Source organism: Syngnathus floridae, chromosome 3 (genome assembly GCF_059516105.1).
Source record: "Syngnathus floridae isolate MCC-2025c chromosome 3, RoL_Sflo_1.0, whole genome shotgun sequence".
Lineage (NCBI taxonomy): Eukaryota > Metazoa > Chordata > Actinopteri > Syngnathiformes > Syngnathidae > Syngnathus > Syngnathus floridae.
In genome coordinates this window covers 10,640,249-10,653,065 of record NC_142415.1, presented here as the reverse complement: position 1 = coordinate 10,653,065, position 12,817 = coordinate 10,640,249, and the positions used below count along the sequence as shown (strand labels likewise).

The 12,817-nt window shown below is 38.7% G+C and overlaps 1 protein-coding gene across 2 annotated transcripts in view; it reads left to right on the top strand.

The window, feature by feature from the left end:
• The first annotated feature begins 333 nt into the window (after positions 1 to 333).
• The window catches only part of tnfaip8l3 (tumor necrosis factor, alpha-induced protein 8-like 3), a 29,190-nt gene continuing 16,706 nt past the window's right edge, over positions 334 to 12,817 (top strand). The window contains exons 1-2 of one of the 2 annotated variants that reach the window (XM_088371631.1): positions 334 to 428; positions 1,648 to 1,781. In XM_088371631.1, the coding sequence (XP_088227757.1) occupies positions 1,736 to 1,781 (46 nt within the window). In that variant the 5' untranslated portion in view covers positions 334 to 428; positions 1,648 to 1,735. Of the gene's footprint in view, positions 429 to 1,430; positions 1,782 to 12,817 lie in introns of those variants that run through there. The other variant, XM_088371630.1, reaches the window with a different exon arrangement.

Sequence of the window (12,817 nt, the reverse complement as noted above, 5' to 3'; positions counted from 1 at the left end):
GTACACACTGCACTACTCCACATCTAACATGAGAGGAATAACTTTCAATGGATTGCTTCCAAGATGCAGTGGTATGCAGTAAGAGATGGATGGTGGGTGGTGAGACATCCTGCACAGCAAACTGTTTAGGTTTCAAAAGTAGGCCATGTGAGAGCAAAAAAAAAACAATATCTGTAGCTGTGCTTCAAATATAATGCCCTTTGTGGGTCTCTCTAAAAGGTAAGTCAAGCCCTTTTTTTACACTAACATGTATGTGCACCCACTAGTCTAAACACGGCATTCTTCATATTACGTTTGTGGAATATGAAAATTAACCCTTTTTATCCATCTCAGGGGCGGCCATATTGCCACTTGCTGTCGACTGAAAATGACATCTCAGTTGACAGGTCTCAGGTTAGAACCAATCACGGCTCACCTTCAGAAAACTGGTGAGTTGTTCAGCCGGTAAGTTGAAGAAAAATACCTTGGTTGAACACGTGCATTATCTTTTTGGGGAGTGCCATCATTTTTGTCCTGGCCCATGTCATAAGTTTAATACAATTCTGTTTAATCGCAATTCAAAAACAATGTCTGACTTTCATTGGTTGATTATAGTGTCATTACTTTTGTCAAATTCAAGTTATTTCAGTGACCACAGTTTTTTTTTCCACTCATTAATGGAAGGATTCCAACAATTTTCCCAACAATCTGTTTTAAATTTCCAGACACTGTTGTTCTTTTTACCTGCTGTTTTTAATGAAACAAGCCATAATGATATAATGCAAAATAAAAAAACGATTAATTAATTTTGTCACGCTAAGAAAATAAAATAGGGAAAGTACAAAGCACAAATGTTCGCGTAAACACATTTCAGGGGGGAAATGATCATTAATAGTTCATTCAAGGACACACAACCACAAAGTAGTGTTTACAACACCATCAGGGCCAACATTAAAAACAGCCACGATAAATAGATCAGTTTCGGTTCCCTGACCAACACCATGTTTCCATAACACTGCTTGGAGTTTATTTACAACCCCAAAGTGGCCTAGATCGGACCTGGAGATTATGTGCAAGGAACATTTACTGCCTATGGTTAAACAGCAACTGACCTTGTGTCATGTGACCACCATGGATAGTTTGGGGCTCATTTTATGAGCGCCAGTAACAAGAGGTCATGGGATTCATACTGCTGGGATGAATTTTAAATTGCCTTGAATGAGTCTCTCCCACTGCTCTGCTAAAAACACAGCCAGCGCTCTCGCCCAGAGAGAGAGAGAGAGCGAGAGGAGGAAGAGAGAAAGAGAGCGGGAGGAACAGGCTGCATACAGAAAGAGGTCGAGAAAGAGTTGGAGTGGACAGCACCGGATGAGAGGAGGAGGAGGAACAGGAGGGACGAGAAAAAGAGGGGGCGGACCAAGGCGGTGGGAGGGGAGGGGGCATCAGAAAAGTAGATGAGAAGGAGAAGAAAGGAGGAAAGTGAAGGAGTCAGGAGAAGGGAGCACAAGTAGAGGGAAAAAAAGAAAGGAAAAGGACAGCTCAGCAAATGATCCCTATAGCATTCCTCCCACTGCTGCAGTGATCCAAGGACTGGGTGGAGAAGGGAAGCTCAGTGGGAAGAAAATAAATTGTGGTTTCCTTTTTTTTTCCCTTTTTTTGCGTGAAAAGAAATCAGAAGAGGAGAGGGGGAGAGAAGAGAGTCTGACAGAAGAGGAATCAGAAATTCTGCAATATCCTTTGCGTCTTGCAGCAGAACATGGACTCTGACTCTGGAGATCAGAGTGATGGGGACTTCTTGCCAGGTACGCAACTCGCCTTCATTTCACTTCATAATGGAACTCAACAGGTCATACTCTTCATTACATTTCATGTCTTGTATTGCACATATTCTGGAGGTGTAGCCTTTAAGTCATTTCATGTATCGCAGATGTTCCCTTATTCAAAATCTTACACTCACACTCTGGCTAAGAATTACTATTCAGATGTTAGACATTAATTAAAAGTTACTGTAATGGGTATTATAGATTTTAAAATGTACCTAACTAATAAATGTTCTAGATTTAATATTAGACGTACGTAACACATGAGAATTCTAAATTTAGTAATTAAAGTACTCTGTTGAGTACTGTTTATTTAACTTAAGTAGTAACTCTGACGGGTACTCTTGACATAATAACTCTAACAGCAAATTGTGAAATACAATATTAGAAGTAACTCTAATTAATTCTGATTCCACATCAACATTAGAAGTAACAAATGGGTACGTTTGACTTAATACAGTATGAGAAATAACTTTAATGGATACTCTTTAATATTAGAAGAAGTTTAATGGGTGCTTTCCATTTAACATTAGAAGTAACTCCAATGTGTACTCTAAAATTATTATTAGAGGTAATTAATGAATAAAAATAGATAAGTGTACATTTTGAATTTCAGTAATTTTGAAATTTGGAAAACTTTATTTACTGTCTAAACCTATTGGGGTGATCTATTTTTTTTATTTTAACCTTTTGAGACATGCTGATTATCCTTGGGATGAAATCAATTTATTGAGTGAGATTTAAAAAAAAATCTGAAATTGTATTGAATAAACATTCTTAAAGACATTTCGACAACATTAAGAGATGGAGTTGGTATTTTTTAAATCCTGATGCCAGTACAGATATCTCGGCTCCAAATATCGATTACCAGCCTCCTTGATCACTAATAATCGGTACCGGCCTTGGAAAAAGCCTATCTGTATATCTGAACATAGAATACATCCATCCTCCTTTATACATCATAATTAAGTTATGTTCTTTTTATATATTATTTGGATTTGTTTTATTGTTGTCGATTGGGTGCCATTTGTCAATACATCAGCTCCCCAAAAAATATTTGCGGTTGGTGTATGGATCTGTCCATGCTGCTACGAGTTAATGATAACTGACGACTGACAGAGCGTGCGGCTGCTAGTGAAAGGCGGCTCAGTCGCCACCAGTTACTGGCAAGCTCCAACACGTGTTTGGTCATCAACGCATCAGACTGGAGCAAGGGAGGGTGCAGCATCCCTGAATTCTTCTCTCTGATGCGTCTAGCATAAATACTTGATTAGTTTTACACGAGTGTTCAAGGTTGCAGACGTTGGCCAACAGTTTCAATAAATGCTCAAATGGCTTTCCCTAGCAAAGAATTGTTGTGGTTTCACAAGTTGATCATCTCCAGGAACCGTAGAATTGCTGTCTGGAATTCTTTTTCACTGTTTCATTAATGTTACCCCAAATTCTGTGGGCTTTTTTTTTTTTCTTCAAACTTTGTATGTTGATTATGCTATGTTGAACTCCACCATCTGTTTGTCCATCTGGCACATTGTCTGTCTGTCTTTTGATCCCCTGGCAAAGGTAGCGGAACACTGAGATGTGAGCCAGGTGGCAACATAAATGTGGCATGGCAACGTTCAGGTTTGAAACCCCACTTTCATATGCAGCCATGGTCTGAGACTATCTATTTTATTTTCTGTTTTGTCCAAAACTGTAAAACTCTTTGGGAAAGCAGATAAATTAAAGTCTAGCGGACTTTCCTGTCTGGCCTGTGTTGTGAGAGCGAAGGAAAATGAAATGTCTTGAACCAATAGTCTGACTCATACTTAAATGTATCCTACTTTGTGGCTGTTCCACATTTTTTACCATTCCGTCTACTGTCAAGGGAAAGAAAAAGTAGCATGAGTGCCTCATAAAGGTCAACATTCTTGCATTGTGAGTTTTAATGAAGTCAAGATAAACTACTATGGAAATACAAAAACGAGTATTTCTATTCAGATGAGAGATGTGTACTAAATATAGCACCTATTGAATATGCTGGAGCAAAGTGTCAAAAGAGTAAATATTGATGTGTTTTATTTCAGGTGACCTTTCTGGCTTGAGCAATGTATGATTGTTGTTAGTAATCATATTTAATGATGAAACTTGCCTCCAGGTTATTTTCAGTGACCGCTAACATGCATCAGCGAAGATGTTTGATCTAAGCAGGTCACACAGCCTGTTGCGAAAACAAAAGCAGAATGCCACTTACTGTCAGCAGAAAACACTGTCTCTTTTGGCACACGTTAAGTTTGGGAAGGTTAATATTTTACATTTTACATTTTATTGCCATACAAGAGTACAATTAACTTGATCACTGTCGGTGGTAAAAAAAAAAAAAAAAAAAGTTAACTTTTGTGAGGCTTTTCCATTTCAGGCCATTGTGGACAAAACTTTTTGTGAATGAGTTGCTGATAGAAAACCAATATTATCAAGCATTTATTGACAAATATGCTGGCGTCACCCCTAGAGCCAGACAGATTTCATCCTGGGACCAGCAATCATCAACAAACCAGTCTGATGGTTAAAGTCAGTTTATATCTTAAAGTAGCCCTGAAATTGGCTGTGCAACAACGACAACAGCCATCCTCTGGAAATAGTGAGGGCGGAGTCAGTGATGTCACAAACTGAAAAAGGCTGAATTGGTGACATCACAAACCAATTTGCTCAAACAGCCCGTTTGAGAGTGCTTGGAGCGATGTTGATTCAAGCCACCATAAGCAAGAGAAACATGGACTGCACAGAACATATTACAAAGTAAAAATTGAGGTTGACTTCCTCCTCTAAGGAGAAACTATAATGTTGTCACATTATGTAATTTAAATTATGTGTATTGTCTACAGTAATGTATCCTGCAGGTATAAATCTAACATGGGTGTATTGTTACTACACAAACTCAGTGCGTAATTTTCTAACCACCTGTTACACTTTTCCTCACAATATTCTTCCTTGGTGGTGAAAATGATTCTTTTCGAGACTTTGCCATTATACTGGTGAACTGTGAGTCAGCTCACAGCCTATTTTGGCAACATAATCCCGATGAATCATTCAACCAGAGATCAATCTGCCATCTGCTGATGTTATTTCCACGCATTTTTGTCGACTTCGACATTGCATTTGAACTGAGACTTGTTTGAGAACAGTTTGGTGTTGTATTGTAGTGTGGTGTTAGTGTAGTATAGTTAAGTGTTGTGTCGCATTGCGTCGTGTCTTGTTTTGTAGTATAGTGTAGAGTATGCCAGCATGAGGTCTGTTTCTTTTGGGTTGTATTATAAACAAACCTAAGCTTGTTTGATGACAACGCAATTGTAAGGCACTTAAGGCACTCGCAGTGCCTTAATCATTTTACTACTGAGCTAAATTGTCTTACCGGTGAGGACAAAGGGCATACTGACACTGGATATCAAGTTGAAGGACTAAAATGCTCAAAAGCCTTTCCATAAAATACAGTGTGCTGGGCTCGCATGCATCCCCCAGTGCTTTAATCTAATCTGCAGATGGGGAGTGCTCATTGCACCCCTGCACACAACACACACCCAGACTCCACGAGCTGATTCTGGAAAATTCTAACACAAACTGTAAAAAAAAAAAAAAGCTGAAAGTGGAAAAGGCAACTCAGGAGATTTATTTTTCCACCCTGTCGTTGCAAAGAGCAGCCTTAAGACTTCCAGGTGTTGTATGCATCATGTGACATGTTTCACAATTTTCTATGGGCCATTCAGAGAGGAATTTGGTCTCTACAACATGGACTTGAACCACAGAGATATTTTGACAGGGCCTCACAGAGATCTGTGGTTTGATTGGCGACACAAAGCAAATTTGTGTATGACTATTGGAACGATGTCCAGCCAGTTCTGGTTTTGGACTGGGTGACTCAAAGTAGATCATAATTGTGGTGAATAACAAATATAACAAAGGAGGTGGCATGGAAGGCAACGCCGCATTTTTTTCCTACTCACACCTAACTCTTGCACAGCAGAAGCAATTGTTCTCATTGTTATGAAGTGTGAGTAGGAAAATATGGAGACATTACCTTGGAATTATTACCTCATATAATGTTATTATTCCCAGTGTTCAGCAACAACAATAACAACCAAGATGAAGCACATTTCAGCCATAAGTTCATGAATTGTGTTTGTTTATATCTTGTGGTTGATTAACCAAAGGAAAGAGTATGAACTCTTGTAACCTTGAATATTTTAATTCAAAATCATTTTCACAGCCCTGAGAATTCAGAATAACCTCATGTTTTGTGTTACCATTTGCATTGACACAAACAAGCTACATTAGAAAGAAAATGCTTTCCCCCCCAATTCTTTGTCTTTAAAAAAAAGACTTCACGGTCTTCCTGCCACTAGAAGTTAAAGTTTACTGTAAAATACATATAAGCATAATTATAAAAAAATGAGTCTGAAGATAACATCGAGAGGGTTTGCCAAGGCCCAGGGGCTGGATCCGGGCCGTCATGTTCATTGATAAAATACTAAAATTGTAAGTTGTCACATAATACATTTAAGACATTGATCATTTCTTGTGTTACCAATCTCCCTTTTTAAAATAAATAAAAAAATAGTTGTTTCACATTTCAAAAATATTTATCCATCATGTTGCCGTATGTGATATCATGATTTGTACGGCTTCACAGTTGCAATGGCCCTCTGAGGGAAACCATAACGACAACGTCGTGACAAAGATGAGTTTGATTCACTGCCTAGCCTTACCACTTTCTAAATTATAAATAGAAGCCGCTCATTACTCTTCAGTGAAGGCTCACAAGCTTAGCTTAGCTTACAAATTTCACCTGGTGAAAGGGGGATCCTTCCATCTGTGGTCCCTTCTCAAGGTTTCTCATTTTCCCCTGGCAGGGGTTTTTTGAGTTTTTCCTTGCCCTTTTGGTAGCTTAAGATCAGGGGATGCTTTGAGAATAATTGTCAATTTTTGGCTATGTGAAGCCCTTTGAGACTGTTTGTGATTTAGGGCTATACAAATAAACTTGACTTGACTTGACCAACGCAGTAACAAACATATTTAGTTAGCAAGTAAATTGAGGCAGTTAGTAGCTGAACTTGCCAAATAATGAGCACACACATGTTTGGGAATTGTTTATTACATCATTATTAACCCGTTATGCAATTGCTTCATTGTAAAGTGTTCCTTTCTAAATTACAGATAATTTCTCCTCTTGCTATCCAATAAAGATTGTGGGAAGCACAAGGCAACCAGTAATATTTGTGGTTTACAACATTTTAATAGAAATAAGGAAAGGGAGGCTCAAATGTGACAGTTTTTTCCTTATAGTCTTGGATTAAAGTGAAGAAATGTGGAGGGGTTGGATTTACGCTGTCAGTGTTTTCCAGGAGAAATGTATTCCCTCCGAGGCTGAGACAACTCTTCAAATGTGTGTTTGTGAGAGGATGTGAACCACAGTTATTTCCTTGTCATTAGTTAGTGGTGGTGCTCGGGCCCACAGCCATGAGGAGAGCAGCGCTTGGGCTTTACACTCAACACTATCAGGCCCTCAAGGCCAAAGTGAAACACATATCCAATTTAATCATGACAATCAAAGCAGGAGCAACTTTTTAATTGAGGTGACATGGAAAGTTGATACCCAAGCTCCTCTGGCCTTTCCTCCCCCATTGTTTTCCACAAAATTATTTTCTCGGTCTTCACATCCCTTGTTGTGGGTGATCCTTCTTTTGCAATAATTGAAAGAATACAGCACAAAAAGCTAGCCGAAAATAAAAACCCACATATATCGTTCCTTTGATATTTGCTATAAGATGAGGGCTAGCAAGATTAGTTGACATCTCCCTTGACGGTGGTTATTGATGTGAGCAATGTTTGAAGCATTTTTTCCACCAAAAATAAGGTTCAGCTCTGAATTATATTCTGTTCATATTTTCTTTTTGGAATGTGATGTCATTTTGTGAAGCAGTTACCCACATACCATTTGATGAGTTCTCCTGATGCTAAACGATCCTTGTTCTGCTGATTATGCACCACTGCTATCTCTATCGTTCCATAACAACTCAGGTTATTTCTTCATGGCTGTTGAATGGAGAAATACATCTTCACTGATTTAACAAGCGAGCAGAGCAGATGTGCCTGACGGTGGTTACTAATTGTAATGTAGAAGCCACAAAGTGACAGCATGACATCAGATTTAGCCCAGGGGCAAATTTCATTGCCCGTGACAGTAAATACCATTTTCAACTAAAGCTGAGAAAAGATGGATGTTCCATTCTAATACATACATACTGCATACATAACTATTTGAAAACAAACGGTGCATCAAAACATATAGACAGACAGTATAATCACGGGTATGTCTTCTTTATTCCCAGCAAAAAACAACAGTATTACGATGTTAAGCAATAAACTGCTTTTATAAAGAGCACTTAAGTGATAAATAACAAATTTTAGTATTTGAGTGATGATGTGTGACTTTAAGAGGCATGACCTAATGAGAAAAATCCAAAGCTCTGATTTCAACTGCGGTTGGCTTTTTATTACGCCAGTGTCTTCTCCATGCGCCTTGCGAGCATCGAGGCATTCTGAAGACAAGGTACCACCGTGGCTATAACTTGAACTTTTTTTTCATTTAGTTGGTGTTTATGACATGACTGCTGAGTCAAATTAGTGACCCAAAAAGGTATTAGTAAAGTCAAAAGCAGAATTGTTTTTTATTTTTTAAATAGTTTTCCTTGTCCAAGAATGAACCAGTAGTCTTTGCATTTTGATCTTGGTCCTTTTGGAGCTTCCCACAGGCCCACTTGGACATACACTGAGTCCAAATGGGTTAACTAGTAAACAAGGCAGGGGGCCAGCGTAATGGGGAAGGTTGGCATTGCCTGGATGATTGTGCCTGTGAGTAGTGTGTGTTGAGTTGAAGCCTTTGCACTGCCGTGTGGGTCTCTTTGAAAGCAATGCTACGCCATGCTGAGACTTGGCGAGGGCCAATAACAGGAGCTACTCAACCAGGGCCGGAAAACATTTACTTCCTTGACGTTCAGCTCGGTGAAATTCAGTCAGAGTGGAGGAGACTGGCAAAGTAAAAGAGGCAGAGGCAATGATGCTCGAGGAGAAGAGATGTTTCGAGTGAGTGGGAAAGTAGATCTGATGCAAAGGCACTTTGACAGGTGTTACAGAGCTAGTCATTTTTCTTCTACCACCCTCTACCCACCTCCTCCAGATTTGTATATCTTTGTCACTCGCTCTCAGATTATGTGACATAACTGCAGATTTTTATTTTTCCACATGCGCAAATGTTCACCCCTCCTCCACACATGCGCACACACACACACAAACACACGCTCACACACACACACACGCACATTTTTTCTTCCCTCCTCGAGTGAATGAAAATGTACAGTGCATGTTGTGTTTATATGACTTCACACAAAATGTTCTTTTTTTCTCTCCAGAAAGCTTTGATTTCTTCCGAGGAATTTAAGAAAGAGCACCAATATTTCATATTGTGTTGGCATTGAGACAAAATAAAAACAATGACAAATTACATAGATTCCCTATTAATCGGAACCCATAAAATGTTGCTATTCTGTCCAGTGATGTTTGTAGTGCTTGGTGATCAAAGAGCACGTTTTGTTCAGTAATACTCATTGGATTTATTTAGACTCAAATCTTGAGCATGTGTCAAGAACTATGGCACAACTACTGAAGCTATTCTTGTGCTTTTGGTTATAATAGAATAATTTCAGACAAAATAAAAAAACAGAAAAAATGAAAAAATAAGGCCCTTTCATTTCATTAAAGGAGACAAATTAGTCACAGTAACATAATTTGTAATGGTTTGAACTCAACGTGGTCAACATAAGAATTAGTCCAGGATGGCACCAAAACACTAGTGATTTATTACACATTAAACTGGACTTTTGAGTAGTTTTTTGTTTGTTTCCATGGAAACGACATTGGCAAAACAATATTTGCACCGACCTGCAAAATAAACACTACCGGCATTTGCACCATCAGTAAATCCTATTGGCCCTGTTAGTAGTAGCAGTAGTTGCAGGAGGAGTCATAGTATATAATCGACACTTAGTTAAAGACATTAGACAGCTTTCAGGTTTTTTTTTTTATAGGTCCTCTGTGTTCTGCTGTTCTTGTTTTGCATCATCTTTATCATTTGGGATATGTTTCAAACCAACCCATGATAAGTAAGATGCCACAATTAATTGTACATACCTTATGCTTGTATAATTTACCGCACCCACTTTAAACACATTTAAACCTATTAAAAGACATTCATGAACTTTATTGAAATTTATGAAAACACATATTCGCTGTCAAGAAATTGAAGATTATTGTGTTACCTAACTTTGTGGAAAAAAACACTCACACACTTGCCGAAAAGTATGTTTATTTGTTATTCCCAGTAAAACACCAACACTATAACTATTTATTATGGATGGTCATTGCGTGGGAAATCAAAAATAAGTAAATACAGATCTGAACACAATTTGAATTTACCATAACAAGCCACTGATTTTATTCAACTGGCAGACGAACAAAAGAAATGAACCTTAACAGAAATACTGCATGAACAGAAAATGATGCACGACAAAAAAGGGGTGACACAAGGGTGAGATATGGAATAAATGAAAAAAAACCCTCACATGTTAATACATGCAAGCACATCGAAATTTAATGACGCTTGATGATGTTGACTTCCCTAACAATACAACTGAGAGAAGAAAAACTCGGCCCCTTTCCGTTTAAATCTTCATCTTGTTTAATTATCACTAGGTGTGGGAGATGCATGAACCCCCTTGTGCCCTCAATATCTCCTGATTAGGTGCGTGAGGCAAAATGGGATTTTATTTCATCAACACCCATTGATGGTCTAACGGAAATTAGCATAGATGTTACGGTAAATTAAGACCTGCTGCTTTAACAAACATGAAACATCAATACATACAAACAGCACACAACAAAATCAAATCAAGCATTGTATACTTCAAACACCAGATTGTCTAATTAGTCTGCAGGCACAATGCTATCATATCATGCAAATTGCTAGATTAGCAAAAGTTAGAATTAGATGCTCCCGTCATGAAAAACCTTCAAACAGCAATACACGTAAAAGCAACACATGCAAAGAGCATAATAAAAAAGATAATTCATTACTGTGCATTTAGACAACATAATGTTCAACCAAATAAGATAATGTAGTCTGACAAAATAAATAAACGAATGCTCGAATAGAAATCTGCCCTGTAGCGAGGGTTTTGACTGTATTTTTTAGCGTACCAAACAATCCACTTTTACTGTTTATATGCAAACTGTTTCCTGTATATCAACCCCATGTATTGCTATGTGCTAGTGATGTGGCTTTGGCAGAGCAGAGTGGTAGAGAAAAGCTCCCACAGTAGAGGGAAGGAAGGAGAAAAAGCCGGCAGCCAGTTCCCATGCCCGACGAACTGGCTGAGTGGGACTGGCTCTGTGCAAACTAAACAATAGCAGTCCGCAGCTGGTTGGAGCATTAATGTTCAAGCAGATAGAGGTCAAAGGACAGCGATCCCACAAGGTCTGCCATCTGATCAGAGAGGATGTCTTGAGTAGCACTTGTTATCCTCAGAGGACCGGATTAGTTGTGGTCCTTCGTAGGGATAGCCAAAGTGATGATGGGAGCCGAGGTGGAGGTCGCCAATGTCACTTTCTTCCACTTTCGTCGTGACAAGCAATCAAGCAAACAGTGTATCACTCAGTCACATCTCTTGCCACTTCCTGTTTTGACCTCAACTCTGCAGGGAGATAGCCATTAGAAGGGAGACACGCAGATGAGGGATGAAACATCAAATAAGCCTAAAGGCCATTTTGGTCGCGTGTGATTTAAAAGGGCTTTTAGTTTGTTTTTCTGTGAGTTTAAGATGGGTACTTTTACTGTACTATAAATCAATAACTGTGTATGTAAATAGAGGTATATCAAAGGTGATACAGCCTCAAGGTACGGATTGTGTATGGCTACAAAATGGAATGTAAAAGATAAGGTAATCCTTTATTAATGCACGAGCCATAATGAGACAACAGTTTTACACACTGGAGGTCCCAGGCATAGCTCAGAGAATAAAGGAAAAAATATTAAGTGTACATTATCAGTTGGCTGTTTGAGCTGAGCCACATCCATAAACAAAAGTCAGAAAGTGGTATCACAAAGCCCAACATTCATTTGTCTTGTTAAATGTTTCCTCAGCAATCCACGAAAATGTACACCATCTCCTTTCGCAGCCTTTTGTGCATGTTCCACTTTCAGTCACAGTAAATAGTCCAAACCCACTAAAAAGACAAAGGACTTTCAACTCATGCTGATGAAATCCATTAGAAGGATTAAAAGGGAATTATTCATTAACCCTGCAGCTCTGATTGCCCTGCTACATATTGAATAGTTGTTAATGGTGAGGTGAGTGACCTCCTTCAGACCAGAAAGCCTTGGGAAAGATTTAACATGGCGTGACCACGAACAAGACATCTTACTTATGGGCCTCTGTGTGGCAACCATATCTTTCTCAATCGCCTACTTTTTTCTTCTTCATATTTACACGTGGCATGCAGGGCTGGTGTGTTTGAGTCATTATATGAGAGTGGCATTTAAAAATAGGCAGATGGAATCTTTGCAGGACAGACTGAGAGGAGGAGAGCCTTTGAATGGCAAAAAAAGAAATCCTCACTTCTGTATTTAGTCAAAATTACTTCAATTTCATCAGTCAAGCTGTGGTGTACCATACTCAGACGTGTTCTGTCCGCGAAGGCTCATTAACCAAAAAGGTCATTAAAATGTTATTTTCTAGTTACAGCCTAGAGAAATGTGTCAAAAAATGATCGCAAATATAAGGCCAAAAAAAAAAAAAAGTATGAAAGGCAAACTGTCAGGCTTGGTCCATTGAAGTGAATTTCCTCTGACATTTTGTTTGTATTGATGCAAGGTTGGTGTGGTTGTATTTGTCCTTGGGGATGACACACTGGGAGCATATCAAGACATTTTC